The sequence below is a fragment of the Fusarium poae genome, assembly GCF_019609905.1.
Source record: "Fusarium poae strain DAOMC 252244 chromosome Unknown contig_3, whole genome shotgun sequence".
Lineage (NCBI taxonomy): Eukaryota > Fungi > Ascomycota > Sordariomycetes > Hypocreales > Nectriaceae > Fusarium > Fusarium poae.
Genome location: NW_025408661.1, coordinates 182,959 through 210,929, shown reverse-complemented (window position 1 = coordinate 210,929; position 27,971 = coordinate 182,959). Strand labels below are relative to the sequence as shown.

The window sequence follows — 27,971 nt, the reverse complement described above, 5'->3', positions numbered from 1 at the left end:
ATGTTATCAGTATAAATTGCATCGCAGAAGGCGTTAACCTAACATCGAGGCATATATGCCTCACCTAGACAATCGTAACAATATAGGCTTTCCACACCAAGGATGCTCGTGGAGCACAGAAAATAGGTGGACCTGGCTGGACCGATTGCAATTTAACACCGAGCGTGCACAACCTCAAAGACCATATATCCGAATTGAAACGAAAACGGACAAATATGGGCATGTTTAGCATTTACTCATATCTATGTTTCATAGCTAATGTACAGCATAGTGTAAGAAGGGGTACAAATGCTAGATTGGATAAATGCAAATCAAGTGGAGACAGAGGGATCGGTTGGCGATCCACGATGAATGAATATGCTCGACTCAATTTGTTTCCTACCTCGTTCTTGAATACATTCCTATGAGATACTGGCGCAGAGTCCTGTGTTACTGCACTCTTCATGCCACACAACTACAGTACCCCCAGAGTGGATTTCTACCTTCCAGCACCTCTACCTGAAAGCACTCAGTATGCATGATGTGAGCCTTACACTCCTTCCATACGACATCTTCACCCTCTTCCATGAATGGCTCTTTACAGACGTGGCAATTAGTGTTGCTGCCATTGGCGTCTATCCCTCCCATTTTGTGCTTAATGGTACCAAGTACACGTTTCGTCATAGTTGTGCTGAAATAACCTTTTGGATCGTGAAGGATGCGACTTTCCTCAATGAAGTAAAAATACCACATTATCTTCTCATATGAACACCGCGGAAGAATATTGAGGATATGAAGACGGACTCCAGCTGGCATATCATGGAGCATGATGGCGAATGCAACTTGCCTCTCGGATAATCCGACCAGAGCCAGTGCCATGAGCTCTTCTGTCTCTTGGATAGATTCTAGCGCCTCACTAAGCCTGATCCTTGCTTCCATGTTTACCAGGCTACTGTCTAGCCTGGAATCATTATGTGGTGCCACGGACGTTAGCAATGGGATGAATTCTTCTGCTAGATCTCTGTAGCTATTCATTTTAGAGTCTTGATACCACGGTATCAGCTTGTATTTTGAAGACTCTAACTACCTTTTAAATCACGGCTTGGCTCGACTGAGCCGGCCGAAATTTCTTTTCCTCGTCGCCAGATCGCCTATAGAAACCTGCATCAGCCATTCTTTGACAATATGGTAAAAGTGCTTTAATGCATTTTCTAGACAAATAGCGTCCAATGCGAGCGTAGAAGTTGGCTCGAATCAACCCATCTGGGTGTACAAGAGAGATAGGTGAGAAGTAGACTCGAGTACAACTGAAAGCGGCCGTGCTTATCTGTTACACTTGAGATCCGCGATGAGATCCAACGAGCCATTTTTTACCAGCTCCATTGTTACGACAGAAAGCACGTTTCTTCGTAGTCATGTGTCGGGTAAGAAATACTCAAGAAGCTACTGGTCAGGGTCCCAGCATACATAATCTCTGCGAAGAGCTATTTATCGTGTACGTGGAGAAAAGCACACAATCGGAATAACGCCGCAAACATCGTAAATTATAGCGCTAATGGTAGAGTTTGGACCACTAATACAATATCTAGTCTATCCATACGACGCTGACATAGTAATGTTTCTAGGCTTCTAGAAACAGTGGCTCGCTGTGACCTCCTTTCACCTCGCCTGTTCCACAGCGCATGCTATCCTAACCAGCCAGCCGATAAAACACAGTTTGCGCTACGTAGTGTTGGCTCTGGGTTGAGTATTTATCTGAAATAGCTGGTGGAGGCTGACGAATGTGTTTCCAAAGGGAATTCAAAGTTTCCATGACCACGATTTCTGTGTTTGTTCCTATCGACACAGTTCCGAAGAGAATACTTTTGGCAAGCATGCAGCATGATGTAGCAATAACAGAAGGCTTGATCCCGACAAACTCTGGATGATAAAGCGAGATTTCCGACAGGTATGCCGCCATACTAGCTAGCTCGCCGCCCCTAGGTTCTCCTACGAGCAAAAAGTCCAGGTAATGGTCCGTTGTCGGATGGCCCATCACCCAGTCTAAAGTGTGCAATATTGAGGCTTCCATTTGCGCTATCATATGTGCATCAAAGATGTCGTAACACAGCTTCCTTATCTCACTAACCGACAGAGGCCTGAGATTTCTACCTCGGTCAGTCCTGTCACCATATTTGGAGGCAATAAAGAGTGCGACACTCCCAAGCAACCAGTAGTGTTCTTCAAAGACCTGCTTCCTTGAGCAGTATCGATCAATGAGATTGATAGATAAAAATAGCACGTGCGAGGGAAGACGAAAGTGCTGATGTGATCGGGTGACAAAGTCGATGAGATTTGACCGTAGGTCCCACGTGATTTGTTCTTGCTTTTCGATCATGAGAATGCTTGGCAAAGTCACATCCTGCTCAATGTCAATTATAGGGAAATCATGATTGGTTCTCTTTGCAGATCCCTACCTCCATATAAGCAAGATGGTTTATGATGTCTTCCAAGTAGTCGTCTTCCTCCCACAACGTATCGATAAACCCAGATGCCCGCGTTTGATTCTGATCCATGGCAGGAGAATCAGGGTTGATCCAATGTCACGACTTTTTTTGAAACTGGTTATAAATTCGTCTGCTGCTTAGCCGGTTGTCGTTGGTCTTATACATCGCCTCTTCTCGCCTTTTTTCTTTTGATTAAAAATTCCTTCTCCTTTTACCGTCGTACAGCGATGTGAATCAATCGTGACCTATAAACCCTTTTTTTTCTCTTCTTGGTTTTTGAAGAGACTAAAATGGCTGCCATAGCCGAACTTACCTTTCCCGGCTGTACGTAGCACCGTCTATATTGGTCAAAGTTAAAATAGGATTTCAAGTTTCAGAGAGTAGTCCCCGCCCTTGGCTCAGAACCATCCAACGTTTCCTACAATGCAACGGTGGCGCGTTCTGGATGTTGCGTTATGGTGTCCCCTCTACCATTCTCAAGTAACGAAATCGCCGCTGTTATTAGTAAAACTGACATCAGAGCTAGCCGGTGACCACCTGCGGAACTGTATAGGGTAAAAGAGATTCACAGTACCCAGCACAAATGATTTATCGAATAGTTAGTTATAGGTTAGTCCATTTTGGGGCACTCTCAATAAAACTACAATAACAAGTTACTGACGCTGAACTCGCACCACTCTGTACTACACTCCTGATGCTAGGGCTTGGTTAGCATAACAAGAACGTTTTAAAACTTGAACAACCTGAGATTATCAATCACTCAACCGAGACTTATTTTGGCCAAGGCCTCGCTGCGTTCACGTATTTTAAATGTCATTCGAACAAAAGGATAGAAAAGGCATTTAGACGCTCAATTCGAAAGTTACGAGAATATCAACATTCTGACGACAAACATGCTATGTAGCGAGCGAATCTTGAAGATTAACGTCCTGTTTGGGGTTTTCTGGTCTATACTGGGATTGATCGTACAACCATAATCGTACGTGTCTATTTTGAATAAATGTTTGGTAATTGAAACCTTTGTCTACATCGCACTCTCTTTGTTCTCGGGTGTGACATGGATATCTTCATGCGTTGGCTGTCTCCATTCCCAAAGTTCGCAGCAGTTACGTGCAGCTTCTAGAATTTCCGAACAAGAAAAGAAGAAAAGAAGAAGAAGAAGAAGAAGAAGAAAAAAAACAGATCTTCGGTAGGTCAGCTACGAGGAGGCGCGGGGTAGCTGATCTGACATGATTTCCTTATTACCGTCGGAGCTTATTTGCATGATCACCGAGTTATGCTCTCTCGGTGCCCAGGCCTCACTAGCCCGGTCGTGTCGCGTGCTCTACGACATTTGCAAACCCATACTTTACAGAAACGACGTGATCAACCACAGATCCTCATCCGTCTTTTACTCTATCGTCTACTGCCGAGACCGGCGCGATGCGCTGAGGATCCTTGAGGCGGCGAAGGAGGGTGGAGCTGCCTTTACAAAATGTCAAGATGCTCAAAAATGGCATCCACTATCCTTTCACCGCATCGACGCAACTCTCTATTCGCCACTTCATCTAGCAGCACGGAGAGGGCTGGACGATATTGTCGCCTATCTTATCAACCATGGTCTTGATATCGACGACAAAGAGGGTATAGACCTCTCCAGGAGAACACCGCTTATGGAAGCCATCCTCAATCACCAGGAACTGACAGCCGTGCTCATAGTCCGGCGAGGTGCTTCGAGAGGCTTGCGTCCTCCCGACTTGGAAGCATTCCAAGCCGCTATACGAGAAGGCATGACATACCTGTTAAGAGTCATGGTGGAGCGGAATGCATTAGATGTCAATTCTGAAATTGGATACGGATGTACTCCACTGGCGTTAGCTGTCTGTCACAGGAAAGGGCCGGTGATGGCAGCTTTACTGGAACTTGGCGCCCATGCACTACCTGCGATGCGGAGGTTTTGCAGTGACAACGCCTTCCTTTCTATCCTCTGGATGCTGGACTCAGCCTCATCGCATTTGTTGAAATCATTAGAGCTCGGCGGGATGCTGGAGCTTGCATTTTCGATTGCCACAGAGCGGGTGTCTTCAGTACAGACTAACCGGCAAGTCGTTGCGCTGGAGAGACTTCTGAAATTGCTTTACCGAGATGGACAAATGAATGGCAATACCGTATCACTCCCTGCCAGGGACTTTAGCGATTTCCTAGACGCTCTCCTTCAGATGGTGTTGTCAATCGATTACACAGATACACGCCTCGCCGGCCTGTTCCACAGCTGGGGTGCGACGATCCAGACAGGAGTATATCTTCGCTTAAACAAGGTCCTACGTTCTTCAGTCTTCGAGGAGAACATCCGGCTTTGCCTCCGTCGCCATCCTGGACTGCTGCACTGTTTCGACTTTGTACACAGTCATTCTTTGCACTGCCCAGCCTTGGCAGGACGCTGGGCAGTAAGGTACTTTCTTGATCACGTCCCTGGCTATATGCTATGGCTGATTCAGGAATTGAAACAACAAGGCTTTCCTTTGGATCGGCATGGCGTGGAGCAGCTGGACCTTTCCAAGTTCAAAGAAGACGGAAGCATACCAGGATAGAAGAACTAAGCCTGTCTTTGGCCATTGAGCTTGAGGTCTTTCCAGTGGTTCCTACAATGTTCCCTGTGGCGTACTAAATAGGTCAAGCTCGATCATCATGTCATAAGAACAGCAGTCAAGGTACAGAATCCTGCTTGCTGTTAGAGGACCTTGCAATATGTGTAGGTTAGGATCTCCATGGGATTTGTAAGGATGGCATGCTGAATTAAACCGATTACAGTTTAACGTGGTAAAACCTCATGATGGACGAGGAGTGCGCCCGCAGTTTCACTCTATCTTCCTTGACAGCTACCTATCTTGTCCTCTAACTACACTTAAATATGCATAAGTCAATACGAATGATACCCGATGCAGTAGTGGCCCCTTGTGTCAATTGTAAACCAGATGATCGACCAGAACTGAGCGTTTCGTAAAGGAAGAAGCCATCTTATTTCAATTAATTCGCGGTTTTGTTGTTCGAAAATGATCATGCTTCTTTTCATGACGTTTTCCGATGCAAATAATATTGGACTGACGATGAAATGACAAAAGAACCCTAGTTGACCTCATCCTCAGAGTCCGTCTGGTAAATTCCGCTTTCATGCACAACATGCTCGATGGTAGGCGTGCAAGGAATAACTTGTGAAGACAAGTGAGGTGATCCATCCGTCTTTGGACGTCTCCTCCTCCTCTTTTTGATAGCCAATGACAGTCTCCTCGTGTGCAAGCACGGCCGATTACGATTGCTTTGAAAATATTTGTACTTCTCGCAAAGTCGGACCCGTCGGTTGAGCTTGCGGTTGTCGTCCTTTAGCTTTGTGACTTCCATCTTCAATTCCGAGTATAATCTTAAGAGTGTATCAAGCTGCCGGGACTGGCAAGAGTCTTGAGTGACTCCATGGGTTTGGAATGAGAATCGCTTTTGATAAGCATTATCAATACATTGAGGAGGAGCGCTGGAGCTCGCCGCTGCACTTCTCAAATCGATATTGGACGACGGATCCCTTTGGCCTGGGCATGGAGGTTCCATGTCCGGAGTGGATGGAAGGCTGGAGGACTGCGGGTAACTCATCATGGCACGAGTCGTTCGAATGTCTGGTGGCGCAAGCTTAAATGACGAAAAGAATAGTTGTAGAAGGTCTGTTAAAGACTGTATTATCAATATATGGAAAGCGGTTTCTGATTTTAATCAAGGTCGACCCTCCGCTCCCTTTTACATACCGCGGCCAAACCTCCGTTGTATCATTACACTCACCCCTCACGGGAGCTATTGATATTGTCAAGATTGCTTGTGCATAATGCTACATTAGTAACTAGGGCTTGAGCCAGCTTACAGTTTCCATTACATTACCCCTTGGTACATACTATGTGCTAATGGTGGTTGATATACCCACTAGTCAGGCTGAGCGCAGCCACTTGAATCACGTTGTTACCGCCTGAAACAATTCCTACCTACCTAAATAAGCCTATCCCTACCCTCTCCATTATCCTCGTCATATCGCTCTGGGTCGATCAGAAAATTCCATTTATACGGTCCGTTACAGTCACAGTCAGGCCTTTGCGACATGGCTTTTCTTTCTCCAAGATTGGCCATGTTCCATCATCGGAGCGGCCCGGCTAGTTCGCGAAGCTTGGACCATGGCATGTAGCAATGCCATCGTAGATATATCGGCAATGTCTATGCTGTCGGGAACGAGATTAGAAGGAAAATTAAAGATTAACAGAATTCTTCGTCACATCAACATTACATACTGAGATGGTGGATGAGCCGATGTGAGCCGTCCAGGAAGCATGGTCACACCAAGGTTGTGGTAGAAGTTATAAAGCTAAAGTGCACGAGCACAGCCCGACTACTACCAGTGAATTTATGCAGGACAATGGAGAGGGACATTAGACAGAATGATCCATAAAGCCCGTTTTGGGAGGCATCTGTCTCGTAACGCGTGCCGCATACATCTTCGTCTTTTACCTCAAGAGATCGCACCTGAACACGTCTTGTTGCGGAGTGGATAGCTTTCATAGTTGTAGGGTATGCGAGGGTAGACAGCCCGGTCACTCACACTGTTTCCGAATATCTGACACGCTTGATAGTCGATGATTTATTAAGGGGTAAGGGTGGGAATCAGTTGATCAGAAGACTGCCCGGCTTTCTCGGCCTCTTTCACTCAAGATAGGCAACCGGCATAACTAAAGTCATACGTAGCGGCCTTTCTAAGTATGCTCTCTGTAATGAACGCCGCAGTGCATCCTCGTGAAAGATCTTTACATAGCTACATTGAAAGGGGCTTCCTCTTGAGGTTGTAGGTTACCCTGCAGTCAAGCCATGAGACGCAAATCCTGTTGGCATTATTGTGCAGCGGATATGAACGGACGAAATCGGCGACGAGACCTCGACTTGATATTTACCTTCATTATTGCAAAGGGTGGGGCAACATACAAAGATACCCTTTCGGACGATAATCCACCATCAGTGTTTGGCTATCAAGATTGCTTTTCGGAATGGTGACATCTAGAAAAGATGGGTCAATGAGTCGATTGCGTAATCAGAACAGTCCCATTGAAAGGCCAAAATTTGACGATTTCTCATAGGCATCACGTAATCAATTCTAACTCAATTTGATCTAACTTTTTACGCCGGCTGTACTCATTTAAATTCTTTTTTTTCTTCCCATCTTCTGTTCCTTTTCCTCCAGGACGTTCCACAAAGCTCCTGCGAACATAAGTCAGAGTGCAAAGCCTCCTGCCGTTGTAAGACAGTTAGAGATATACGCTCCTGCAAATTTCTTTTTTTTCTCTTTTTTTTTCTCTTTTTTTTTCTCTTTTTTCTCTTTTTTTTTTTTTCTTTCTTTTCTTTTTTTTCTTTCTTTTCTTTTTTTTCTTTTTTTTTTCTTATTTTTTCTTATTTGTTTTTCTTTTTTTTCCTTCTGTTTTTTCCTTCTGTTTTTTCCTTCTGTTTTTTCTTCTTTTTTCTTTTTTTCTTTCCTGTCTTTTTTTACCAGTAGGTCATGTCGTATGTCCGTTATAGGACTCTTTGGACTGGTAAGCATCTCGTGTAGGCTCGATCAGTCCGTCTCGTAGAAACTACCGGCACCGTGCTCCTAGGCGGACAAATTTGACGGCAAGTTATCTTCTAGTGTCCCTGATTGGCGGCGGCGGTTTTAGTCCCTAACCAAGCCTCTGCCGTGGGATGAACTCTTAATTGCCCGTATCGTCTGTAGTAGTATAGGTAGGCAAATATCCAAAACGAAAAGCGGCCAATCTCAGCTTTCACAGGACTGGGGTATGGACAAATTAGCCTGGGTTCCTGAATGGGTGACACTCCGTCCGGTTTCGGCCCAAGCGTGCACATATGCATGCGGTCGGTTCTGTAGGACGGATCGGCGATTTTGAGACTCTGAGCACCCACTTAAAATTTTAACAAGAAACGGCCAAATTAGGCTCGCCTTACCCATACATCAACCAACGACACATGAACCCCAAGTTCGAAAAGTCAAAAATCGCCATCGACGGAGCATATCCTAGAGGCAGTTAAGGCCTTTCGTCCAAAACCGTACGATTTAATTCCACTCGCGTTCGAGTCGACTTTGCCTTAAGACCTACCCACCCACACCCGTGAGTGTCTTGACACCATGCCAATACTGTACGCCAGCGGCTTAGTTTAGCCGAAAGGACACTAGTCTCTAATCCATGCTTACATACCTTGCCTACTTTTTCGTCCTCGTCTCCCCAAGCCCATGCTCATGCTGTTCCTTGCCTTGCATCGTCCAAATTGTGACCCGTTTCCTGAAGCCCATAACTGTCAGACCCTGCCTGTATTCGGTCCATTGATGCACATTGGTGTATTCATGTTGTGTTTTGTCCAAATCCTGCCCCCTTGAAGGTACTGCCATTCCGGTGCGTAATCTTGAAATATCCCCTGTTTGCATGCGACACCCCAGCACCTGTCCAATTATAACAGGCTACATACTGTGCCACTCTACCCCTACCGGCCAAGATAAGCCGGAGCGTAATGAATCGTGTTATGCTGAACTACCTTCACCACAAAAATAGCGGGCTAATCATTGCGCCGCAAAGCTGGCAAGAGTCGAGAAGCGGAATCTTGGCTGGTGAAGTATACCGGTATGCCACCAGCGACCGCTGACAGGCCTATCATAGAACCAGCGACAGCCTCGGTAGCTCTTCGCCAAGGCCATTCTTAGTTCGGCAGCTGGGCCGCTTGGTTTTGCTTGTTGACACAGATTCTGGCTGCCATAATACCCCTGTGCTGGTGCGCGTGCTGTCATTCCGGGTAACTTGCCTAGCTTCAGTCTAGCTTGGACGATCTACATGGTCTGGCGCCAGTTCTTATTCATCCAAGTGAAACACATCATGGATGCATGAAAGCATGAAAGTGGATAGACAAACCAGAAAGCACAGACGCAGAGATGAAGAGCATCAAAACTCAATCTGCGAAGGACAACGTCCGCCTCCGCTGCGTCTATTTTCTGCTTCTTTGATCAGTGAGAGCTTGAAAAATAAAATAAAAAATAAAATAAAAAGTAAAAATAAAAAAAAAAAGTAAAAGGAAAAGTGGACCTACAAGCCGCTTTGGCTACTCTTGAGGGTAAAATTCATGGCGACAGAGTGGAGCCGTGCGATACAGTAAAACGCAAAACAGTCGCCCAGCAATTCCCTCCTATAGGGTTTTCAAGGCAGCCATTGCTGTTGGCAACTACGATAAATTGTAGAAAATTTAGTCGCGCATCGAACTGGGTCATTTGGCTATGAAACTACAGACTACCCTATACAAGCTAGCATCCTACAGCGGCAGAAATGTGCCGCCAAGAGCTCAAGGCCCGGCTACCTGGCCACTAGATCGGCGATCAAAAGTCCGTTTGGGCCGTTCCTGTATCACATGATATGGGTTCAATACATGATAAGTCGATCGCCATTACCGATGTAACCTCAGCGCTGAGCGGTCGACACTAGGTGGGGGCAAGCAATTTACGGAAGAACGGAAGGCAGAAATAGGACGCTGAACAACAAGATTGACAACGGCATCGTGAAATCGAATTCACAACCAGGGATTCGAAAGAGGTGTTGGCTCTAGCAAACATTGGACCCACCTCTATCATGGGTTTCCCGAGGATTGACCATTGGATATGATGATTCTACAGGGCATATCGGCAACTTTAGGACGGCCGTGGCTGCCCACGCTAGATCCTGACGAAGAACGGCTAATTTGGGCTCCTTTTGCTTTATGCCAACTAGGTAACCAACTAGGTAACCAACTAGGTAACCAACTAGGTAACCAACTGTAGGGGAACACCAAGTTCCAAAAGTCCAAAAATCACCGTCTTTTTTTCTTCTTTTTTTTCTGGAGGAGACTGGGGCCTGTCACCACAGGAGGAACGGGCTGTTCGTCCGGCCGTGCGACGCAGAAGGCCGCGGAGAGCCAAGAAGCGGAATCCCGGCAAACGCTTCAGCATGAGAGGGGCTTTTGTTGACGGAAGCGCCCCCTGAATCCCTGACCATAAGACACGCTTATCTAGGTATGTACTAAAGCGAGCAAGCCTTCCGCCTTTGTTGAAGGCATTTTGGACGTCTACGAGAGCCTTCTCCTCCTTGTGACTTCGTGGTGGCGGGGGGCAATAGGGAGCCTTCTGTATGCGTTCTTCCCAGATTGCTCGCTGGGTCTGGAGAAGGACGAATCTGGCCGTGATCATGATGGCCACTTGCCCGGTTGAATGGTCTCTCTGCGACTTGTGAAAGGGACAGTACAGTGAGGTGCGGGTTCACCGTCAGCTGTTTTTTTATCGTGCTTTTATGAAAAGTGTCCCAAGATGGACTGACTAGTGTGACGAACGACCCATGCATAGCCCGAGCCAGAATGTACCCCACCATCTCTCAGCCATAATTGTCTCTTGCTTTGTCGGCGGTCCGGGATAGGGTACCAATATTCAGACCAGCCTATTATAGCTTCAATCATGTGATAGATCTTTTCGTTAGTAACTATCCCTTCATCCGACTCGAGGTGATTTCCATCCTCGCTTTAATTCCTTGATGCTGATCAGAATGCTGTTAGTAAACAACAGAACAATGACCCCACTAGCGTCATCTGTCACTAGGATTAGCGCCGCAGCTAGTCTGCTTTGAGTCAATTCAAGAAAATTATGATGAAGGGCTACTGACGGTGAACCCGCACCCTACTGTAGCAACGAGACAGCAATAGCCAGTCGCACTGTTAGCCAGAGTTGTGACATCTCCTTGCACTCTTCTAAGTTATGATCTATCGTGGAGTATGGGTAGGAGCAAGTGATTTACGATCATGTCGGGTCTATTCGATCCCATGACGTGCGGCAGATATCTCCCCCCATAATCAGCTCCATAACAAGTAAATGGCATTTCCGGATAAACTTTTAGCATTCATAATCGCCGTGCGACTTCGTGGAATAGCTCTTTACGTTACGTTACATGTTGCCGCTAGGCATGATCTTCACGGCCTTAGGAAACATGACAACTGGGAAAGACGAGCTGTCGCCCGCATGCCATTCTCTCCAAAATCGGCTTCTTTGATTGAACTGGACAAAATGGGACGACAAGCCAGATAGTTCCCGGTTACTGGCGATTGTTTGATCGGTGACGTTATAGTAAATGACATCTTGTGTGAAAAGTCCAAAAAAGTGCAGCACGATTGATTATGCGGCCCAGGATAGCCTAAAGCGGCTAGACGAGTATCCGTAGAAGCGGCCGATTCTTGACAGCTTTTGTGCTCATCACGTAATCATTCTAACTGGATTCGATTTAGCGCCACTACTTTTTTCTGTTTCTTTAAAGCACTTTCTTATCAGCAATCTTGTTTAGTTCCTTTTTCTTTTCCACTTCATCGCAGGTGAAAGTCGGTCGAAGCAGAGCTCCCGACACTCTAAGTCGATCGGAGATTCCCGCAGGTGAAGATCGGTAGAGCAAAGCTCCCACCACCCAAGTCGGTCAGAGATATAATACAAACTCCCGCAGGTGAAGATCGGTAGAGCAAAGCTCCCACCACCCAAGTCGGTCAGAGATATAATACAAACTCCCGCAGGTGAAGATCGGTAGAGCAAAGCTCCCACCACCCAAGTCGGTCAGAGACACAATACAAACTCCCGCAGAGTCGGTCAGAGATATACAAACTCCCGCAGAGTCGGTCAGAGACATACAAACTCCCGCAGAGTCGGTCAGAGATATAATACAAACTCCCGCAGAGTCGGTCAGAGACATACAAACTCCCGCAGAGTCGGTCAGAGATACATACAATACAAACTCCCGCAGGTGAAGATCGGTAGAGCAAAGCTCCCACCACCCAAGTTGGTCAGAGATATAATACAAACTCCCGCAGAGTCGGTCAGAGACATACAAACTCCCGCAGAGTCGGTCAGAGATATACAAACTCCCGCAGAGCCGGTCAGAGATACAATACAAACTCCCGCAGAGCCGGTCAGAGATACAATACAAACTCCCGCAGGTGAAGATCGGTAGAGCAAAGCTCCCACCACCCAAGTTGGTCAGAGATATAATACAAACTCCCGCAGAGTCGGTCAGAGATACATACAATACAAACTCCCGCAGAGTCGGTCAGAGACATACAAACTCCCGCAGAGTCGGTCAGAGACATACAAACTCCCGCAGAGTCGGTCAGAGATATACAAACTCCCGCAGAGCCGGTCAGAGATACAATACAAACTCCCGCAGGTGAAGATCGGTAGAGCAAAGCTCCCACCACCCAAGTCGGTCAGAGATATAATACAAACTCCCGCAGGTGAAGATCGGTAGAGCAAAGCTCCCACCACCCAAGTCGGTCAGAGATAGTTTTTTTCTTAGTTTTTTTTTCTTAGTTTTTTTTTCTTAGTTTTTTTTTCTTAGTTTTTTTTCTTAGTTTTTTTTTCGTAGTTTTTTTGTTACTGTCTTTTCCATATATCTATGATGTAGTTCCCATGCGTAGGTCTGGGTCGTGCCGTAAGACGATTGAGGAGATGCGTTGAGGCGCGAGCGCTCCGTGTAGGTAGGCTTGATCGGTCCGCGTTGTAGACTCGTAGCGACGTGCGGGCTTCGGCTCTGACGGATAAATTTGGCCATAAGCAGGCTCATGCCGTCCCAAATCGGCAACGGTAGCTTTTGGCGTTTGTCCAGTTTCAGCCGTTAGTTCGACATGCTCCTGATTGCCACTGTGAGTGACAATAAGGCCTGTAGCGTCCGCTGTATGCGTGGGTGAGTATCCAAAACTGGAGGCGGCCAATCTCGGCTTCCACAACAAGGTTGTGTGGCCGAATATGTGCGATTTGGCGACGTTCTTGAACGCGTGGTACTCCGTCCGGTTTCGACCTGAATGCTCACGTATGTATACTATCCCGAGGATTGACCATTAGACACGATGATTCCACAGGGTATATCGGCAATTTTAGGACGGCCATGGCTGCCCACGCTAGATTTTGACGAGGAGCAGCCAAATTGGGCTCCTTTTGCTATATGTCAACTAGGTAACCAACTAGGTAACCAACTGCACGTGAACACCAAGTCCAAAAATCCAAAAGTCGCCGGCATTGAGTGTTTCTGGAGGCGACTGGGGCCTGTCGTCCAAAAACGTACAAAACGATTCCATTTGTGCTCGAGCCAATTTTTATCTTGGGATCTGCTCATAGCTGCGAGCAATCGAGCCTTGACACAATGAGCACTCATGACCTGGCGCAGACTCACTGCAATACTGTGCAGCATGCCACGCAACAACAGCTTGAGCATCCTGGCCTCGATACTACCTCACCACAGGAGGAACGGGCTGTTCATTCGGCCGTGCGACGAACAAGGCGGCGGAGAGTCAAGAAGTGGAATCCCGGCAAACGCTTCAGCATGAGAGAGGCTTTCGTTGACGGAACCGCCCTGCTACGAAAAGCGGCCAGGCTTGCGAGGTTCGACGACATTGCTGTAGACTTGTGCTTTTGGGACCTGGGCTGCTCGTCATGGGTTGGTGTGGAGCCTCGACCTTCTGGCGCGATAAGCCGCAACATTAGAGAGGTACGTCTGGGTCGTGGCCGCTTTACCCCACACTGCCCGATAACTGACTATGCCCTAAAGTTCGAGGGTGGGAGTGGGATCGAGGATGGGAGAGCGACATTCCGAAAATGGTTGCGCTCTCTACATAATGGAATCGCCAAATACGTCGAAGCATATGGCGTCCCTTGTCGGTTCAAATGTTTCGACCCTTTCAAGGAACAATGGCTTGTCACCATCGGGGCGCCCGCCGGCTGGCTCATGGATTCTCAGGATTGGGAACGCGCAGTGAGTATAGACCTGAAATGGAACACCAAACCTCACAGCTGCTTACGAAGCCTAAACAGTGTGAAAGTCGCTTGTCCCGTGAAGCAAGATGGAAAGCGCAACACGTATCGGGAGGTGGCCGACCCAATATCTCGACTAGTTCTCAAGGTGTAAAGAGGGAGGGAAGGAGAGAGAGGGAGAAAGAGAAAGAGAGGAGAAACACCCCTAATCTTGACGGGTGATTCGACCAACCGATCTATGTGATGGTTCGGACACCTGTGAGTCTAGCTTTTAGACTGTATCTACAACTGCGAGTACACACACACACACACACACACACACACACACACACACAAGTCTATTACGCCCGGCAGGCCAGCCCCCAGAGGGCTCTGAAGCTAAGAATACATACATCTCCAACGCTGTGCGTCTACATCGTCGTGGATATGGCAATTCGGCTACGATATCGAGAAGAGCGATGACGATACAAAGCGGCGATGGGTTTGCAAGGTCTGTGTTGACAGTCGCAGGCCAAACCCTCATTCGGCGGCCTCGAGCGGTACGCAGAACGCGGAGATTCATCTCTGGAATGACCACAAGGTCTGCGACCCTTCCGGAAGACGGAAGCCGCCTAGCAAAGCAAAGGAGAAGACACCATCGAGGAATATTGCCGAGATGATGAAGTTGAATACCCGTGACGCGCGAGAGCAGCAGATCGCAAACCAGATCATTGGCCGTTTTGATCGGCTAGACTTCCAGCGTTTGGTAGTCTCGTGGATCATCAACAGCAACTCTTCTTTCCGACAAAGTGAAGATCCATACCTCCGCGCCGCTTTCGAATATCTTAATCCACTCGTGAAGACAACCGAAGCGCATATTACCCACAGTACCGTCCGCAGGCGTATTCTTCAGGTGGGTGCCCGTGGGATGCCCTGCTTGGCTATGAATATCTTCTTGGCAAAATGGAGGTATATAAGGCTGCTGCCCATCGATATCCCGATCCCGAGCACTTCAAGGTTAACATTAACCTCTGTTGGAAAAAGCTTGACAAGTACTACTCGCGGCTTGACGAGACGCCGGTTTATTATGCCGCCATTGCACTTCATCCAGCGTATCGTTGGGGATATTTCGAGGACGTGTGGGCAGACCGTCTAGACTGGATCCAAACTGCAAAGTCCCTTGTAGAAGAACTATACCGGTCTCACTACGAGCCGCGAATTATCTCTCGAGATCGAGAACGCGGCGAGCCGGTCACGATGAAACGGCGCATATATCGGAATCCCTTTGACGAGTATCGTGAAGAATCTCGTCAGGCGCCGACTCTATTACAACCACCTTCATCGATGACTACCTTGTTACAAGCCGAGGACGCGGCTAGCAGTTCTACACATGCTGTTGGCGACGAATACAGCGATTGGTTCCGTGACGTCCACAAGTCCGACCAGAATATCCTAGATCCTATTAGCTATTGGTATGAGAGACGGGAAGAGTATCCACGTCTGTCACAGATGGCTCTCGATGTGCTCTCTGTCCTTCCTATGTCTGCCGATGTTGAGAGGCTCTTCTCAACGTGTGGTCGAATGGTTCGTGACGATCGTGCTAGGCTGGACGCTAGTACGATCGGGATGACACAGACGGTGAGGTCATGGCATTGCGGAGGCTATATTAAGAGCACTGAGAAGCTTCTTGAGGATTTAAAGGTGCCAGGGACTGATGTGTTAGCTGAAATGAGCTTTGCGGAGGCCCGGGAGGCAACAGGTGGGAGGATCACGTGTACTGTCCCTTTATAGCGTCCACGCATTTCCATTTCCACGTCCATCCATTCCACAGGCCCACTCTTAGCGTCCATTTCCATCCATTCCATCTACGGTGGGCCTACATGGACGCCCATCCATTCTACAAGAGGCTGCGTGGATGGAAATGGAATGGACCGCCAGCCTGTCTCGTCGTAATCGCCATAGTCAATGTCAAGACTAGTTTGGCGAAGCAATGTATCATATGGTAGATCGATCTCGCCACCGAAATCCAAGACAATCCTCAAGACACGTAAGATCGCATCCTGTTTGTCATTGTGTCGAACATAATGACGAACAGCCTTGTTTTCTCCAGCTACATCTTTCATGAAAAGGTAGGTACCAAGGGCTTCATAAAAGTATTTGTTGCATTGAATCAACGAAAACAAAGTAGTAACAGAAGATATGTTATCTGCAATGATCGAAAGAATCTCTACCGGGAGTTCACATAACATTGTCGGTTGAGAAGATGAGAAGAGTGATTGGAGATTTAAATTCAGTGCAGAAAGGGCGAGACATCCTTTTTATAGTTGAATTGTCTCAAGGTTAGTAGTTAAGGTGTCATGCCGCGCACAATAGGAGACGCGTTGGACGAATCAAAGTCCTTGATATCCCCAGCATAGGTGCCTGATTGCCTGAAGTCGTAAATTAGCGGCTAAAACAAAATCCGAACCTTCAGTTCCCCATACCGACACTTCCACATCTGGTTTGATCATTGAATGTGGATAACTTTAGTTCTTCATTGATTAATTGAAGCCAAAGAACGATTGAAGTACGTGGAAAACGAACTAAGCTATCAGCGACGTCCCCAAGCCATATCGCTTCGCGGACTCACTCCATTGTCCGCCTATGAGCTTGTTGAGCCAACCCTCGGCTTCCTGTCTCAGCGCGTAATCAAGCACCAATCAGAAATAACTGAGAAGCCTGCCGGGGACAAGTTTCTTTCCCAATATCAAAGTACAGCTCTGCTGTGGTGTAGCTCTGATCCACAGCGCTGGTCCAGTAATTTCGAAATCGTGTCGTCATCTTGTCCTAGGTGACGTCTTAGGTTCTTGACTTGAAGAAGGATAATAATGTCCTTGAACTGCGCAATCCTGGAAGGTGCCCTAGCATAAACGGCCGGGCTGCTATGAGAACCACATCGTATGAGGATCACTAACCTATCCACTCTGTATTAGGTTCAGCGCATTATTCGAGAACCGCTAAACCGAGAGTGGGGTTAATTGCGCTCTAGTGTGTTCCTGGAAGATTCTGACGAGGAATTTATTACGATATTCTCTGTATTAGTGGATGAGGCTAGTTTCGCTATGAAGGCGCAGCTCAGGGAATTACAAGAGTTTGAAAGAGATTGAGGATTGCGAGCAAATGACTGATTTATGAAGGTCTTCTAAAGTTAGGGTAGGGTAAGCATTAGCTTTTTAAGCTATCTAATACTATTAACTATTTCTTACATTACACCATAATTAATAAAAACCCTATATTAAGAGATAAAGAGATATCAATATAGTATATAACAGGAAATAAGTTTGCCAAACTACGCGGGGCACAACTAACAGGCTGTCGCCCCAAACAATAAGTGTCAGGGACAGACCCGGGAACATTTCCCACAAGGTCTGAGCTTTCCAGCCTTTGAATATAGGCGGAGCCCTCGGGTGTCTGCTGTCCTGCCCTAAGATTGGGCTTTTTCAGTCGTGTAAATTTGGCATAGCCTTAACCATGTAACATTTACTGCCTTTTGTAGTTTAGTCTTCCTGGGGTCATCCTACCTCTGGCATTATCACATCACACACTTCTTCTCATATCGGCACACCACCTTCCATACCACTGCCCAAGGCAGATTAGACTAAACGTTGTAGTTGACAGCCTGGTGATCACTATAAGAGGGATTCCAGTCGCCATTGTTTGCCATCTCTTCTTTTTCCATTTTTATCATTCTTCACTTTGTAACAGTCGTCCTTTCTTCCTCATCATTCCAACGTCCGTTTATGTCCTTTGTCAAATAAACCTCAGGTTAACGGATCTTACCCTCCTATCGTTCCTAGATTTGTTCCACTCCGCACCAACGTCCACTATGTCTACTGGTCCGTACGTCAACACCGCTCACAATACCAACTATGGAGTCAAGGCCAGCAATGGCACCATGGGCATTCTTTGCTCCGGTACGAAGGTTTTGATCATTCTCCGCCGGCGCAAAGACAAGGACGTTCGAGAGAATGGTCCCCCAGGTCAGTACTGGGGCAGCCTGCCACTACTCAAATAATGGCAACATGGATTAACTTGTAGTTACAGACACTTGGTCCTTTCCGGGTGGCGGCCTGGAAGCAGACGAGACACCAGAGCAGTGTATCGTGCGTGAGATGAGGGAGGAACTCGCGGTGGATGTAGTCATCAAGCCCATCGGTGATGAGCCAGCGTGGGGTATGACCGACGATGACATAAACGGAAAACTATGGCGGTGCACATTCTTTGTCGTGGAACAGGTCAATCATAGCCAGGAAGTTAAGGTTAGTGCATCTCTGCTTTGAGTCGCCTCCACCTTGCCTCTTTTATGTCTTTGTATCTTTCACACTTTCTCGAATCGGATACTTCTTAGAGAGGGTGTAAGTGGAAATGCTAACTTCAAGTCTTCTGTACCAGATCAATGAACCGACGAAGCACGTTGCTCTCGAATGGGTCGAATGGACTGAGCTATGGGCTATGATTAAAGCTGACATGGAGGGGGGCGGCGAGGCTGACGAATCCGGACAAAGGATGTCTTTCTTCGCGACTATGAAGAACATGGTCTTGAAATACCCCGGTCGATGTGATCCGTCTTGCTTGTATAAGCGGACAGTAAAACAAACTCTACTAGAGTTGATTTGGTCATTAGTTACTAGGTGCCTACCGAGCAATGTTTAGTTTAGAGTTGGAAACCTCTGGGAAGGCGAAAGGAAGTATAAATAGCTACACAGCTCTGATCTAAAATACCAGAAACACATAAAAGCATGTTAGTTAAGTTTCTCGTTCTAATTTGACTCTACTTACATGTAACCTTTGACAAAGGTGGATTTGTTGTGAAATTTTAATTGTGGTTTGACCTACGACTGAAATTTCATGATATTTACGGCCATCCCAACCCTGTCCCTACTGAGACTCTTGATTGACGACGCACCGTAACGCTGTCCTGTTTTTTAGCGCCAACAAATCGTGCCTTCATTACTTCTGGTACCATAGAACTTCTCCAGGATCGTTTAATTGCGGTCGCGCTAGGTCAAAATACCTATTCCTGTATATAGAACAATGTCAAATCAACTCTACATCCTGGCAATAGCCAAACCCTACTAGGTTTAAAGCGGGTCAATAAAATCAATTCGAGTAGGGCTGAATTTAGACTGTAGGATTGGGGAGTTCAAATGGGCTCGCTAGCAATTCTGCCGCGCAGCTAGGATAGGTCTCTGTTTCCTCTATTTCTCCTACTTTTTTACTTTCCTTGCCTTTCCCTACTATATACTATATTATAGTGAAAGAAAAGCAACTGGGCAGAAGTAGCTTAGACAGCTAATACTAATCCTAAAGTCGCAAAGCAGCCCATGACCAATCCATCACCCACATCCCGGACTCTCACGTGGCACGATATTCCTGAGTGGCGGCAAGACAACAAGTACATCCTCGCCGGCTATCGCCCGTTGGAAGAAGACGATCTACAAGTCATCAAAAGTCTTACTTTCTTGCACAATGAGACCTGCAACGTGTAACCCATTTGGTCGGCGCTGTGCTGCTGCCACTCTTTGCGACTGCCATTCTCCGAACCATCCATGGTCCACAGTACATCGATGTCACAAGAACCGATTTTATCATGTTCAGTGTCTTCTTCTGTTCCGCAGAGATCTGCCTGATTTTCAGCGCTATGTACCATCTCATGGGATGTCTCTCACATGAGAGGGAACAATTCTGGCACCGACTGGATCTGCTAGGGATCGTGATCGTCACCGTTGGCACTTTCATCCCTGGAATCTACTATATCTTCAACTGCGAACCAACTCTGCAGAAGATTCATTGGATTATTGTTTGCCACCCGGGCCATTAGTTACACACTCGGTTGTACGAGGGTGACAAGTCTTCGAAGCATGCTAACCAGGTCATTAGGTTGTATTTTGCGGATCTGCCACCGCGGCTCTCATCTCCATACCCAAGTTCAGGACGTTGCGATGGCGTAAAGTGAGGGTCGGCGCCTACATAGCGCTCGGTGCATCTGCTTTTATCCCCTTGCTGCACGGCGTACAGGTCTATGGGTTAGAATATATGCTCGAGTATTCAGGCATGGAATGGTATCTTGCTGAGCTCCTTCTGTACGGAGGGGGCTGCGGCTTTTATGCAGTACGAACATCTCGTCCCCCCCCCCGGCCTTTCCATGTTGAGGGAGCCACCTCTGACCTAGGAAAACAGTTCCGAATCCCTGAGCGCTTTGCACCAGGCTATTTCGACATCTGGTTAAGCTCACATCAGATCTTCCATGTATCAATTTTATGCGCCATGTACGTGCATACGATTGCGCTAACGCAAGCTTTCACAGCGTGCCGTACGTTGGACATATGCCACATTCAGTCTGTTCATCAAGCTAGGAGCACAAAGTTGTAAGGGCTGGGGATCAGTATCAAGTAGGAGATGCGAATGGTATGCTTCCGTTCCAATATGTTCTATCGAAATCACTAGAATGAGCAGAGCCTTGGTATCGCCAATCCTGAACACCACACCCTAATCACAGCCCTAGTTTCAGAAGGCTAGGCTAGGCCAGCCAACGCCAACCAGTATACACGGTACATAGAGAAGAGTTCCGATTCCACCAATGTCGACCCCATCTGATGTGGATTTCGAAATCCTCCGCCAGTAGGCTTTGCGTTCACTAGTTGAGGAGCAGGACCAGGGGTTTAATGTTAGCGTTACACTTGGTCCATGCCACGACTGCATGGCGATAGACGATTCTTGAATGCGTTCTGTTCTTTTGCTGCCGTCGTGAGGTGTGCTTCGCTCTGCCTGAAGTGGACCCCACGATGCCTATACCACCCCTTAATCATGCTAGTTCACCTATAGCTTTCTGCTAACAATAGCCCGTGCTTGACTCTGGGGCATTATTGACAAGCCCCGTGAGTTCCGATTTTGATCTGCACTGCCATTTCTTGACGTGGAATAGCACGGATTCAACTCTATAACTTGGAAATAATCGACCCGACCAGTTTCAAAGCAGGTCAATAAGATCAATTCTACCACGGTTGATTTAGTCACTCACTACTACTAGGATAGGTGTACAGGCGAGCACTTTGGTCCTGATGAGGATGACCAAGTTTATTTAGTGTCTACGGGATGGCGGTCGGAGACAATTCAAACCATGCTATATTGGCTATGACCAGGGCAATACTGAGCGTGACTTATGGGAGCTTTTTCGGGATGGATGTCTTCTAGTCACTCGCCCCCAAACGACTCTTGGGAAACACTAGTGATGTTGGGCTTCCCAAGACAATGGTGAGAATAACAGATGCCTTTTCCCTCATGGGCAGAAGTTGGCATGATGGGTTGTTGCTCACAGGCTTTCGACAAAGCGTTGGGATTGTCTACGTGGTTTACTGGAGCGTATTGTTCCTGTAATCTTTTGCGGCGCTGGTCCCGAAGGCTTTAAAACTTCGCTCGGAGCATATGCAACCGGTAGGGGGGCGTAAGAATGGGCTTGGGGGGAGATGAGCATTGCGATTCTGTATAGCAGGATGCTGTGATTGCCTCTTCCTTACCTTCGTCAACCTCTTCCGCGTTTGCATTAAGATCTTCTGGTGCATCGGAGTAATCATCCACGTTGCGACGCTTGAGTGCTCGGTCAGACGTAAATGGAGCGTTGTGCAAGGCTTCAAATTGCAAACGAGATAAAGGCGGGGGAAAGTTTGTAGGAGGATCATATTTCCTGGCTGATGCAACACTAGAGTCTGGACTGGAGATAGACCCAGGGGGCTGTAGCCGCTGGATTATGAATGGTTGGCTGAGGTTTTCCTCCGCATCTACGATTCCAAGACCGTATTGGACATCCTGAGTATTCGTGAGTTCTTTGTTTCGAAGAGATACATTTGTTGTGTCCCATAGCTTTTGTCTTCTGCGCCCATTGCCCCAGCTGTGGCTGGTTACACTTCATTCATGTGGTACCATGACTGCGTTGATGGCTTTTGACGATTGCAGAGACTGTTGTGCACAAGTGATGCAATACACCCGAGCGCAGGAACACAACAAAGGCTCCAAGGTTAGGCTATCGTGAGGAATAAAAGCGCGGTGATACTTGCCGAGAACAAAAAGACCACAAAGCGATGGCGTCAACGAGACCAAAAGTGGAGTATGAATACAGAGACACTGATTGGTGCAGAAGTGAAAATGCGGCGCCTTTGTAGTCTATATGCTTGTTTAAGGATAATTTAATCTTGGGCAGGATGAATCAAAGATGGGCTTTTCCAAAACTAACATATAATTAATTGGCTAGAAGTATTTCACTGGCTGTAATTTATAGCTTGACTTCTACAGGTTATAAGCTTTTAAAAACGATCTCTTGAGGTCTAGGTTAAGCTAATCGTCTTTGTCAACTACTGTAGATTTCCATATTACTGTTAGGGCGAGCATTAGCTACATGCGACATGGTAAGCACCAGTAAGCTAACTGATAAAATACATTAATCCATAGTAGGAAATATAACGCTTGATCGAGAGTCCAGTCTTCGCAATATTGCATGAGATGCCATGACTGTTAATCGAAATCGGATAAAACTTAGCTTGGAATGCCAATTAGAGCCCCCGAAGAAGAGATCATAAGTTAATCTGGCGGAAAATGTGGTGGTGAAATCGAATATGCCTACTGGAGTTTATCTAACCCCCCTTTCAATCCATCCTACTTTGTGTTTCTTTCCCTGATGCCCCTCTCCCTGTTTATGTCTCGGTCTAAAAATCTCTAAAGCCTCTCCCGCACTAAGCCTCGGCAGTCTTTGCTCAACCGTCTCTGCATACGGATACCTCAACATCCCAAGGATAGCCTCCTTTAACACCCCATCGCCCAACTCCAAATTAATCAACCGATCCCTATAGAACCTCTTGAACGTTGATCTCAAACTTTGACACTCATCAGCCGGATGCCACGGATTCTTTGAGAAACCCCATGGACTCCGCCCGCTAAGCATCCAAAGCGCCAAAACACCTATACTCCAAACATCTACCGTTTCGTTATACCCATCCAGTTCGCGCTCTGGAGCAAGCCAGCCTATCGTTCCGTCTGTACCAGGTCTCGCGGGGAGTGTTTGGCCTGGAGGTGGACTCTTTGCGCGTCATCGAGATCGAGCAGGACGATGGATCGGGTTTGGGAAGACCAGTTACGGATGCCGACGTTGGGAGGCTTGATGTCGCCGTGTATCCATCCGTGCTTGTGGAGAAATTGTGTTGCTTCGAGGATCTCGATGAGGACAGTTCTTGTGTTCAATGTTCTGACTCGTCAGTATTTCACTAAAGAATTTGTTCGCGTCTCACCTTTCATTACCCTCACCAAGTCGCTTTTCGACGTGAAGCGAGACTAATGTACTCTCTGCAGCAGGATCCAAAACAAACCACCAGTCCGCATGGTTATTCGTTGCCCTGACTTCATCCGTGATAACCTCTACTAGTCTCAGGATCCGTTCCTCATCATATCTCGCGCACAACGCCGCTAAACTCTCTAGTCTTGTTCTTCTTTGTTGCGCATACTCTCTATCCTTGCCAACATGGATACGTTTTAACGCGACGAGCTTCCCTGCTCTGTTCATCCCCACACTAACCCTCCCTGAACCGCCAACACCAATGGTACCCGTCGTTAACGTCCATTGACCGATAGTAATAGACCCTTGTTCAGATGGTGTAGGTGTAAGGGCCAGAGTAGACTGACTGACTTGGGAATCAAGAGTGTCTGAAAGATAGTGCTGCAGCCGGGCAGTATATCCTTCTGCGCGAGACCCTCGGGCGTATTCGAGACGGTAGCAGAGAGCTCCAAAGGTTAACTCGACAGCATTCTCTTTTAAGACGCAGACATCTCGTGCAGAAACCTGACTGCCGTTGATCCTTGTAGTAGCTCTTTCAGATCCAGATCGAAGACATACGAGACCCGTGTGATGAATTTGAAAAGTTGCCTGACGTTGCCGAACCTGGTACATTTTATGCTTGGTATGAATGGTGAGAACAATATCATTGAGATTTGAAATGTCTCTTAAACTTCCCACTGTCCAGCCTTTACGCGGCATCCTAGGCGACTCATCAATTGATAAGAAGTAATGCCCAGTCCATATCTCGTAGGGCGTTTCGTCATCTTGTCGATGTGGAGATGACGAACCCTGGGCTGATGATATGGACGAAGAAGAAGAAGAAAAGCTCTCGAGGAGTTTTCGTGCGACGCGCCTCGCGCCAGGGTCAGGTTGAAGTTTCGAGGATATCCACATGCATTTTCTTGTATGTTCTTTGCAAGCTATTTCGATTGGATCTATCAAGTAAAGATATTTTAATACCATGTACAGTTTACTGAGCTTAATCTATCAGTTTCTTACCTATAGTTTGTTCTTGTAACCAATCTACAACCTCTTTGAAAGCCCAACGAGCTTCATCATTCGACGGTGTTAGAATGGCTGTTGCATTTTCAGACGATGATCCTGGCGGTGGAGCTTCGACAGTTCCTTGGCTGCTTGGGATCTCGTCACTGTCCATCATGAACGACATCAACAGGTGAACTGTATGTGGTGGTGATGTTTTTTTTTTTTTTTTTGTGGCGGGGTAACGTTGTTCTTGCGGATATGCAGTGGGTCTGTGACATACACGTTGGAAATTTAACAGTGGAAAGAAAACATTTAGAAAGTATTGTACAAGTGAAGTTGAATCAATGGGTTAAAGTAAAAGTGACCAAAGTCCTTCAGCTAGTAAGTCTGCGAATAGAAATTCTATCTCCCTACCTTTTGCGCTGGTAGATATCGTCAGTATTTTGGCAAGCGAAAGATAGAAGTCAAGGAATTGTCAATCACGCCAATCCAACTTGTAGTGCTTTACAGGGAGGTTTGTCATTGGGTGAGTTGAATGATTCTCGCATGGGAAAACCGATTATTGTTATCATTGACCAATTAAAAAGGAAGAGACCGGTGATTAGTGCGCCCTTCCAGTGCCGGCTGAGGCCCTAAAATTTACTGCCCCTTGTGCCAGCCAATGACGATGGATTTCCGCGATTGAGTGGAAACGCAACAAAGAACGGAAGTTCATTGATCCGCTCAAAGAGTCAACGCGTCTGCGTCATGTCATCTCAAAGTCCCCTAAACAACATCCGATCATCAACACCATCTAAATGTCATCACCCGCTATAGCACGCACCTGGCGCAAACTTCTCGCCGACCTCCACGAGCGGGAGAGTGGCGTATGTCTCGCCTTCATCAAAATCCCGTTCGAAGCTAATAAATCTCTACTGCAGCCTCTCCCAGACCCTGTTCCAACTTTTGGTGCCGACCTTATTACCGCGCCTTCGACACCCGTCCTCTCTGCCAGTATTGCTGGACCCGATCTAGATTTCCTCGAAAAACTTGATCAAAGTATAAATGTCGCCTTTGCTACTCCGATTCCCGACTACCAGAACGACTCCGAGAGCTACTCCGAGAGCTCTTCGGACGACGAAGATTGTGCGCCATGGCCGTCACAAGCTCACGCTGCATGGTTCTTGAAGATGGCTCCGGCTCCTAGGATTACTCGCAAAGACCAGAAGCGTAAACTTCCAGATAAAAGAGAAGACGAGCACTCGATGCAAGATACACAGCCTCATAAACGACCGAGACGGACTGCCAAGCGCATAACAATATCTATGGAGAGCAAAACATCGTTTTCCCAATCGAAGCAACAGACTCGATCCGCCAAGGAACATCATCCTCTTTATAGTCCTCCTCAAACGCCTTCGCCAACTGCCCAAACGAGTCCGAAAGATCGAATTAACTCGGCTCAATCGAGGAAGTCTTTAGCTTCCCAGCCTCGCCCATCAATGCAGCAACCTACACCTGAAGCCGACAAGCCCTTGCTTCAACGGGAACTTAGGCAGAAATCGGTGTGGCCCCCTTTGAGTCCTGCAGATGAAAGTGGATAAGTCGGATGAGAGGCATAGGCATCTACGCATATTTTCCAAACGATCGCTGATGGAGTTGGAAACATATCTGAAGGGCCTCTTCGATGGGCGTGGCTATGCAGTTACCAGGAGCAATCTTCCAAGGCGATACAGGCCGCGTTCGACTACCCCTACCGAAACAACGGCAACGCCTCTCATGCAGACTCAAAGAATGGTCAAGGACCTCAAAGCCAGCGTTCCACTTGGAAAGATCCTGGGACGATAGCGAGAAACGCATCGTCAATAACAGCCTTTTGATCTATTTTCTCGCTGCACTAGTCCTGAGGACACTGATACATTCATTGGACACGATGGTATGCCTTATACAGATTCGGGCCGAGATGAAGGTGACTCCGAAGCAACTATACACAATTGAGTTCCGGGTCGAACACAATGACCAGATGTATTATTCGCCTCGCTCTTCACCAAGAGTACAAATGCCATTCCGAGAGTAAACTTTGAAGCGTGTGCGGACCATCTGAGTATGTATCGTCATATAATCTTGGATGTTTCATTGGCTGACCTTGGAGAAGGCTATTGATAGGTAATGTGCACTTCTGACAGGACCTGTCAATGCACGTTGGGAAACAACGCAAGACTCGCTATCCTGCCAGCATCCGCCGACCGTCTGTATTAATCCACCTGTATATGAGAATTGGAGACAGCAAAGAAACATGAGCATGATTTACCGTGAGAGTTGCTGGTCCGTTAACCAATTGAAATGGCGGGAGCATGGGAAATGCGGAAAGAACAGGTGAAATGTAATGAGATCAGCGCCTTCGGCCCTTGCGAAGATGAAATGTAATGTGGCGCGTCTTTCAGTCGCGACGGGATCAACTAGTGACGCTCTGAATCTGGATCTAGGCGATCCAAGGTTAAGTGGACGTTTGTGGAAATGTTCTGAACCTCGATACCTAATTTACTCAAGCGGCTGTTAGTAGCTGTCTTATCTTTTCTTTTTTTGTTTAGCTTTATTTTAATGCTTTTCCCCAATAAAATACTACTCCTAAGTACTATATAGGTAAGCCTTTTCTATTGAGAATCAATTATAATTGTTGCATCTCACATGTGTCGTGATGGACGCTGATCAGGGTGGCGATCAATTCAATCTGAGGCGTTGATTGAGTTGAAGCAGGGGTGGCACGGTGCGTTTCATGGGACGTGCATGCTCGCACGGTTCACTGGCCGATCTTTCGTCCACCAGATGTGTGATTGAATTGAATTGAATTGAATTGATCGCCAACCAGACGCTGATAAACCGGAGTCAGAGAGTTGACGCGCTACTGTCCAAGTGCAGAGTGTTGTCCTGCCTGAAGGTGCAATCAAGCACCAATCAGAAATCCATGTCAACCCCCTGCCAAAGTCGAGTCTAATCTAACGCTAGTCCATCTTTTGAAATTCAATTCAACACCCGCTTAAAAAATCAATTGTACCCATTGTAAAGTAGGCTGAATTAAATCAATTGTCCAACAATTGATTTTGGACTGTAGGACTAGGCTTGAGTGCCATGGTTTGACCGATATCTCTAAAAGGAGTTAAAGAATAATAAGTTGTTGGTTGGATCTTAATTTATCGTGGTAGACGCTGATGGATAGGAGTCAAAACTCGACGCGCTGCAGTTGAAGTGTTGTCTTGCCTGGACGTGTAGCCAAGCACCAATGAGAAATCCAAGTCTTCATCTCACACTGGAGATACTCGACCGCGCGACGCAATGTTTCCTTGCCTCCATAACAGGCGCCACTCTC

At 47.1% G+C, this 27,971-nt stretch overlaps 10 protein-coding genes across 10 annotated transcripts; 4 read left to right on the top strand and 6 right to left on the bottom strand.

Annotated features, from left to right (window-relative positions):
• Window positions 1-441: 441 nt before the first annotated feature.
• FPOAC1_013691 (uncharacterized protein) lies at window positions 442-918 on the bottom strand (the record flags this gene model as incomplete). Its single annotated transcript, XM_044858032.1, has 1 exon — window positions 442-918. The coding sequence occupies one exon, from the start codon at window positions 916-918 to the stop codon at window positions 442-444; it is 477 nt and encodes a 158-aa protein (XP_044700856.1).
• Window positions 919-1,669: 751 nt separating this feature from the next.
• On the bottom strand, window positions 1,670-2,534 carry FPOAC1_013690 (uncharacterized protein; the record flags this gene model as incomplete). The annotated part of the gene is made up of 2 exons (XM_044858031.1): window positions 1,670-2,380; window positions 2,436-2,534. 2 exons carry the CDS (start codon window positions 2,532-2,534, stop codon window positions 1,670-1,672), a joined length of 810 nt encoding a protein of 269 aa, XP_044700855.1.
• Window positions 2,535-3,727: 1,193 nt separating this feature from the next.
• FPOAC1_013689 (uncharacterized protein) lies at window positions 3,728-5,035 on the top strand (the record flags this gene model as incomplete). Its single annotated transcript, XM_044858030.1, has 1 exon — window positions 3,728-5,035. The coding sequence occupies one exon, from the start codon at window positions 3,728-3,730 to the stop codon at window positions 5,033-5,035; it is 1,308 nt and encodes a 435-aa protein (XP_044700854.1).
• Window positions 5,036-5,570: 535 nt separating this feature from the next.
• On the bottom strand, window positions 5,571-6,086 carry FPOAC1_013688 (uncharacterized protein; the record flags this gene model as incomplete). The annotated part of the gene is made up of 1 exon (XM_044858029.1): window positions 5,571-6,086. The coding sequence occupies one exon, from the start codon at window positions 6,084-6,086 to the stop codon at window positions 5,571-5,573; it is 516 nt and encodes a 171-aa protein (XP_044700853.1).
• Window positions 6,087-10,296: 4,210 nt separating this feature from the next.
• On the bottom strand, window positions 10,297-10,719 carry FPOAC1_013687 (uncharacterized protein; the record flags this gene model as incomplete). The annotated part of the gene is made up of 1 exon (XM_044858028.1): window positions 10,297-10,719. The coding sequence occupies one exon, from the start codon at window positions 10,717-10,719 to the stop codon at window positions 10,297-10,299; it is 423 nt and encodes a 140-aa protein (XP_044700852.1).
• A 2,231-nt stretch (window positions 10,720-12,950) lies between these two features.
• Window positions 12,951-13,631, bottom strand: FPOAC1_013686 (uncharacterized protein; the record flags this gene model as incomplete). Its single annotated transcript, XM_044858027.1, has 3 exons — window positions 12,951-13,361; window positions 13,414-13,494; window positions 13,542-13,631. The coding sequence occupies 3 exons, from the start codon at window positions 13,629-13,631 to the stop codon at window positions 12,951-12,953; spliced, it is 582 nt and encodes a 193-aa protein (XP_044700851.1).
• Window positions 13,632-18,148: 4,517 nt separating this feature from the next.
• On the top strand, window positions 18,149-19,811 carry FPOAC1_013685 (uncharacterized protein; the record flags this gene model as incomplete). The annotated part of the gene is made up of 4 exons (XM_044858026.1): window positions 18,149-18,302; window positions 18,361-18,581; window positions 18,715-18,874; window positions 19,633-19,811. 4 exons carry the CDS (start codon window positions 18,149-18,151, stop codon window positions 19,809-19,811), a joined length of 714 nt encoding a protein of 237 aa, XP_044700850.1.
• A 101-nt stretch (window positions 19,812-19,912) lies between these two features.
• FPOAC1_013684 (uncharacterized protein) lies at window positions 19,913-20,694 on the top strand (the record flags this gene model as incomplete). The annotated part of the gene is made up of 4 exons (XM_044858025.1): window positions 19,913-20,122; window positions 20,203-20,571; window positions 20,630-20,635; window positions 20,689-20,694. The coding sequence occupies 4 exons, from the start codon at window positions 19,913-19,915 to the stop codon at window positions 20,692-20,694; spliced, it is 591 nt and encodes a 196-aa protein (XP_044700849.1).
• A 1,032-nt stretch (window positions 20,695-21,726) lies between these two features.
• Window positions 21,727-24,256, bottom strand: FPOAC1_013683 (uncharacterized protein; the record flags this gene model as incomplete). The annotated part of the gene is made up of 3 exons (XM_044858024.1): window positions 21,727-22,128; window positions 23,356-23,542; window positions 23,601-24,256. The coding sequence occupies 3 exons, from the start codon at window positions 24,254-24,256 to the stop codon at window positions 21,727-21,729; spliced, it is 1,245 nt and encodes a 414-aa protein (XP_044700848.1).
• A 1,169-nt stretch (window positions 24,257-25,425) lies between these two features.
• FPOAC1_013682 (uncharacterized protein) lies at window positions 25,426-26,208 on the top strand (the record flags this gene model as incomplete). Its single annotated transcript, XM_044858023.1, has 2 exons — window positions 25,426-25,494; window positions 25,549-26,208. The coding sequence occupies 2 exons, from the start codon at window positions 25,426-25,428 to the stop codon at window positions 26,206-26,208; spliced, it is 729 nt and encodes a 242-aa protein (XP_044700847.1).
• Window positions 26,209-27,971: the final 1,763 nt, after the last annotated feature.